This window comes from Branchiostoma belcheri, unplaced genomic scaffold, assembly GCF_001625305.1.
Source record: "Branchiostoma belcheri isolate BF01 breed outbred unplaced genomic scaffold, Haploidv18h27 scaffold227, whole genome shotgun sequence".
Lineage (NCBI taxonomy): Eukaryota > Metazoa > Chordata > Leptocardii > Amphioxiformes > Branchiostomatidae > Branchiostoma > Branchiostoma belcheri.
The window spans coordinates 286,046-292,766 of NW_017803791.1; the positions used below are offsets into that span (position 1 = coordinate 286,046).

The window sequence follows — 6,721 nt, forward strand, 5'->3', positions numbered from 1 at the left end:
TAGACACATGTACATGACGCCGACCAATGAAGCGTGGTCAGTTGCAGTGGTGTTTGAAGGAGCGGCTGTGTCTGCTTGTGTTGAGAGGCTTGAATTAATTTGAAGGTTTATGGACATATTTTAAAGATTTTACTCAACACCTTTGACTCAATGACATTTTGGTGGCGATCACGATTGTGCCATTTACGTAGTACGGAATTTGTCAGCTCGGAAAAGGCTGTTCAGTGAATCTGTTGCAAATTACCTCCATGAAAAATGGAGGTATTTTTTGGGCGTGTCTGTGTGTGTCTGTATCTGTATGTGTGTTTGTGTTTGTGTTTCCGCACATTTGTAGTCAATATAACTTTATAAGGCCTTTATGATTGTGATGATATTTGGTTTGCTGGTAGGTCTTAGGAAGACAAAAGTCAAGGTCAACTAGAGAGGCCGACATTTGCTTGGGAGCAAATACAGCATATTTCAGTCTACCCCCCTCCCACGCAAAAGTGGACTATTCCAAACTTACCCCAGTGTAAAACTGGCAAAGATTCTCAAATAAATGAATTATATAGTAGCTATGTAATTGAGAACAAAAGATCCAAGAACAAGCACTTTGAATCTCGAAAGCTTTACTAGTCTTATTACAGGTATGCAACTACTAACAATGATGAGATTTGATACATTTTGAAGGTCTTAGGCACACAAAATTGAATGTGTGGGTCATTCCGCACGACTTACGTGCAATGTGACCTCAGGTACCCGCAATGGAACACGTGTTCCATGGCCAACGGCAGATGGAACAGGCCATTCTTTAGATAGAACATGGAACGGGTATAGCACTTTTGGCCCTTTTTTTGCTGAAAATAGCCATCAAAGTCCCCCAAATGAGTCATTTGGAAGTGGTGTATGCCAAATACGTGACTGCTATTCTGTAGACACATGTTCAAGGTACCCTTATACCGAATTTCAGATCATTTGGTTGTAAAACCAGGGCTCAGGATCCAAAAATCCATTTTTTGGCGAAAAATGCCCCCAAAAACCTTCTTAAAAATGTTTCAAAGGCATGTATCAAAAAAATGAAAAAAACTCCTTGGGGTATTGGCTCACTCTACCTCCATGCCAAATTTCAAGTCATTTGGCTGAATGATGGCGGAGTTGAATCCCTTTGACTGTGTGGCAGGAGGAGGAGAAGAAGGAGGAGAAGAAACACGAGAGAACACAATATATTTCATCCATACCATGGTATGGACTGAAATATAAATATGGACCTCATGGTGGGTTTGATTTGATTTATTAGACTGTATAAGACATAAGTATACAGCCAGGATGGCCCAACTAGCCGGAGGCTATTATAAAGGCTAGCCCTCACAACATAAACACTCTCGCTCAGACGGAGACACAGGACTGCCTGTCTCCTCGACCTCTGCACTCGATGCAGACCCTCTCTGGCTGCGCCTCTGCTGAAAATTATATGCGATGATCCAAATTCGCTCTATCCAAATTCAACTTTATGTAACTTGGATAAGTGTCATTCACTTTATTGTTATACTGTAATAGTGTAGATATCTTGATTAAATATCTTACCATGTAAATGTAAATGGTTACATGCGTACAATCTAAGCAGTTAAAAATGGTGTGACAACTTTAAAGAATATTCTGTAATTTCCCAAACAGGAGGCGTTGCTACATATGTACAATGTATAATAGATCAAATCATATGTATAATGGTATGTAAGTGCATTTATGCCGATGTAATGTCACTTTCTGTTTGATAGATTGGCAATCAATGGCATTCTAAACTTTATCAGTGAATATAGAATTCGCATTATTGAATGGTGGAAATTGTCCTCAATGTAGACCACCTCTGATGTCCAATGTGTTACATATAGGGAACGATTGAATATCTTTGCACTTTATCAATGAGATGTAATAAAGATATTATCCTGTGAAACCCACATAGATGGATTATGATGAATAAAATATTTGAATATAGAAACAAGCCTTACATCGCGAAACTACTACACACACAATCACGTGATGCCATAATATGACGTGAGGACAGGTCACCAGTGTGTATATAACCTACCATCTTTTGTACTTGATTTTAGCCTTCAAAAGTTTCCATTCTCTGTGTACCTAAGACGCGCTGACTTTTCCCAAAGAAAAATTTAATTTAAATATTATAATGGCATTAAAATGAGCTAAGGTTGTAGTAGAAGGTTGTAAATATGCAACAGACAAGGCGATAATTGCCGTAGGTACTCCTCCCACCATGCCAAACTACCCCTCCTGCTACTTTGCATCCAAGCAGAGATTTGTGTTTTGGGTGTATTTTGACGTGTTTTTAGTTTTTTTTTTTTTAATCGGGGTTTCTTTTTTCTGCTGGATTTTTTTCAACCAAGCAATTTTTTTTCGAATTCCTGTGCAAATAATAAAAACACGCCAAAAATACACCCGAAGCCCAAACCTATGCTTCGAGAGTATATTGAGGTGGCTCATACTCGTGCCATTTGAAACATCCCATCCAAGATGGCGGACGGTGTACCATACAGAAATTGAGGTGAGTCTGTTGTATCAAGGATATTATTTGTTTAATGCCCTTGGTTGTATATATGATAGATAGGAACCATAGGATAAACAATCAGCAAGGCTTTTCCTGAGTTTGTAGGATTGTTTTTATTCACTCGTGATGATGAAAGGCACAAGATTGACAAGCTTTGCCACCATTGTTTAGCTTAACAATGAGCACAAATTATGCAGTTGACCAGTAACAAAGGAACAAAGCACTGGTCTTGCAAAACTTCCTTGTTTTGTGTTCCTTGTTGTTAAAGATCTGCAAGTACTTTCACACAGATTTTCTAGTTTATGCATTGTAAAGTAAAGAAGTAACTCTATTATAGTAAAACGTTAAACTTTATTCCAACACACTATTTATAGGGATCAAATTTTCAGCGACTACTGTCGCCTTCATCATGATAATTAATGACCAATCACTTCACAACGTGATCTCGCGAGAGTTACGGTTTACAAACACGTGACTTCACTCACACGAGACTTTACTGATACGTGACGTAAGCAATTGATCAAAAGTGCCAGGGAGTTTTTGGTCAATTGCTTACGTCACGTATCAGTAAAGTCTCGTGTGAGTGAAGTCACGTGTTTGTAAACCGTAACTCTCGCAAGATCACGTTGTGAAGTGATTGGTCATTAATTATCCTGATGAAGGCGACAGTAGTCGCTGAAAATTTGATCCCTGTAAATAGTGTGTTGGAATAAAGTTTAACGTTTTACTATGATTACTACCAACACAGATGAACTTTCATGATAAGTAACTCTATTAATCTGTGCTGATAAATTTGGAAGGTGACTTTTTTTTTTTCTTTTGCTGCAGTGCTTGGTACTGGCCGTGCAAAGAATGACCCATCCTTAAAAGCTCAACTTTGTTTTCTACATGTAACATTAACAATAACGGAGAAAGATAATTGCAGTGATTAGTGCCCTTTCAGAAAACGTTACATAATTTTTGAACATTTAGGTATGGAGTTACAGCACAAGGCCACTAGTTCCATGATCTAAGCAAATTTTTGGCAGTGTGCAGCAAGCAGGTACGTCAATATTTTAATGAATTTTCGAGGAGTAAAATTATATGGTTGAGTAGTTTGCATGACCAGTATTGGTTTTCCTTACTATACACGTTACTGTATCGTGAGTATGGAAACACGAGTAAAGCTAGGAGATTGTTGTACAAAGTGTTACGTTATATAGGAACACAACAATTGTAACATTTATCAATATAAAAATTCCCCTCGTGTCAGTCTTTAACTTACAAGCGAGCACATTGCACCAAATTACATTACATACAGTATGTACAAAGTAGCTTAGATTGTTTAGAAATCACAGATGGGAGGAGGTCAGAAAAACCTGTAACAGTTATAATGATAATACCAGAAAGTTCCACTTGTGGCTCACCATATACAAAAGCTCTCGAAAATAAGATATGCATAATCATATTCACCTTTACAACTTCCAAACGTTGCACGTAATGACAAAATCCCAAAAATTACTGCCATGGGGTTATTATATTTTCTTATTATTTATGCTGTTTATGCCTCCTTTTACATACTCAGTATCTGACACCGTTCCTAATATCCCTATCATGTAACATAGCGGATTTACGGAATTTAACTTGTTAACCATACAGAGTAAATCAAATTTGCATAATTGTCATATAATCGAACGCTACCAAAACCTAGATATGATGGTTTAGCATCATCAACTGTCTCCATGCAAATGTTACCTGATGTAACTAATTCGTAGATGTAGGAATTTCAACCCGCATTTTGGGTACTTCGCCCTGTCTTGATTACAAGGGACAGATGTATGACAATAGCAAATCTACCATGTTTCTTACAGCGTCCTCGGGTACATGCATAATAGGATCATGCCACATACAGGACGTCATTTCCAGACATCTATGATTGCGATATTAAGACCTTTAAAAATTTGGCTTCCAGCAACAACTGATAAGCATACCAATCACTGTTTTCTATGTAATGGAACAACCGATGATGTTCGCGGGTGTTACTTGTTCGCCAAATGACCTTTGTGTCTGGATAACGACTATGAAGTCGCTCTATGGCGAAGCGAATTCCGTAAAGTCGTGAACGAAATGTTTCAATTGGCTCCGCAGTATAGTGACCCCATAGCCCTAAAACTAGCACAACATTAGGCCCTCCCTTAATTCGGTCTATTTCTTCTGCTAAATAGTGAAAAGTCTTAAATAGAAATTTTTGTTTGTGATTAACTGCGTTTCTTGGAAAATGGTGAAATGTACATTCTAATGTTGTATTATATTCGCCGTATACTGCAGCTGCGTGATATTTAACTGAGCCGGTATGTGGTAATTCAGGAAGATTCTTTAGAAATGTCCACCATTGTGCAATCGTTGAATCACCAAAAAAGAGCACTGATTTATTCCGCAGGCATCCGAACACAGATCGAACTGAGGGAAACTTTCGTGATTGACATTTAAGTGAATACCACGTTCCGTTAAACCAGTACCCTTCAGACGATGTTTCTGGCAGTCCTGGAGCGCAGAGTTGCTGTGGTTTTTCTCCAATTCTGTTGAAAATACCTGGAAAAACAACACATGGTTTCCTGTAAAAATACTATGAGTTTGACGATTTTTATTTAGATAAAAAGGAAGAAAAATTAGTGGACGTTAAATTAGTGCCAACCAGACATATTTAATGATTGTATATTAAAAAAAATAATAACGAATCATTCATTGGGGAAAAAGGAGATAACGTCATTAAAAGTATAAATACTTACGTCTGCCCCTGACTTGGATTCCTTCGATGCTCGACAACAGATCCTCAATATCGAGTTCTCTACAAGACGGGAAAAAGAATTATTTAGATACCTTGCTGAAAAACAAACCCATAGATGATAAGAATAATAATGTTTATGCAAATAATTTAATCTTATCATCAGTATCTTCGTCTTTGCATTATATTTACTTTTTTACATTAAGTTATTACTTCTGGCACTGATCATTGAAATTAATAAATATACACATAGTGTAACATATTAGGGAATATGTTTTAGTAACAATAAATCCATATATTTATGCCCTCAAATTTTATCACCCATCATTAACATTACCTTAGAAGCATATTCCGTTCGTCAACATTAGTTAACATGTTATGCAGCGACACTATCTTATCCCGGTCTCGTTGGCAATCCGCAATACTGTCACAGCGACTCAGTTCTGGACGTTGGCAGTAGAAAGTTACATTGATGAATGGCTTAGAAAAGTCGCACACGTCACGTGGATTAATGCTTTTGTTGGCATTGTTTTAGCAAGGCATCCACTCAGTCACGTTCCTGCTTTCATGAGAAAAGCCGCAAACCACGATCCGCCTGCTACTGTTTTGGACCTTTTGAAAACCTGCACAGCCTCACTTGGATGGATGATTTGGACTGAAACGGAGAGACTTCCTGGCCAACTAAGAAAGAATCTTGCGACATAAGTCCCATTCTCGTAGTCTGTGATCCGTCCAGCAGTGCTAGCATTTACAGGGACTCTGCTGAACAGCTTGGCCCGAAAAAAATCCCCTCCGTAAAACTTAGGCCTGTGTTTTGCATCTCTGGCTACAATCTTGATGAAGAGCGTGTCTCCAACGTGATACACCGGTTGAGGATTCATCACAAAGGCGACAGAGTGTTTTCCCATTGTGATCTTATCGAAGTTGAGAGAACCATTTGAATAACACCATTGCAGAATGTTTTTCTGCTGAATGCTGACATAGCTGGATTTTCCAATTTGTATATTGTTTTTTTTAAAGGATATTTTGTTAACTGCAAAACAAAAGAAGTTATGAAGTTAGGTAAAGTAAAACTTCTGTTATAATCGACAAATGCATTTTGACAGTATCAATTACTACTTTACGAAGGCCCATAGGTACACTTAGCATTTTTATTCCACTTTGTATTTTCTATGGGCACTTTGTATTTTCTATGGGCACTTTGTATTTTCTATGGGCACTTTGTATTTTCTATGGGCACTTTGTATTTTCTATGGGCACTTTGTATTTTCTATGGGCACTTTGTATTTTCTATGGGCACTTGTTTTTTTCTGTGTGTACTTCGCGAAGTTTTTTGGTGGCTGGCGAAGCGACATTCATTTTGCTTTAATGTGGATGCTCCCATTTTTATTATGGCGGTATATTTCTATTTACCA

At 37.8% G+C, this 6,721-nt stretch overlaps 1 protein-coding gene across 1 annotated transcript; it reads right to left on the reverse strand.

The window, feature by feature from the left end:
* Nucleotides 1-3,325: 3,325 nt before the first annotated feature.
* On the reverse strand, nucleotides 3,326-6,397 carry LOC109470490 (NXPE family member 2-like). Its single transcript, XM_019769451.1, is given in 4 exon segments — nucleotides 3,326-5,113; nucleotides 5,311-5,369; nucleotides 5,644-5,905; nucleotides 5,908-6,397. Coding segments are annotated over 4 exon segments (1,290 nt in total). The 5' UTR covers nucleotides 6,215-6,397; the 3' UTR covers nucleotides 3,326-4,451.
* Between the last annotated feature and the right edge of the window lie 324 nt (nucleotides 6,398-6,721).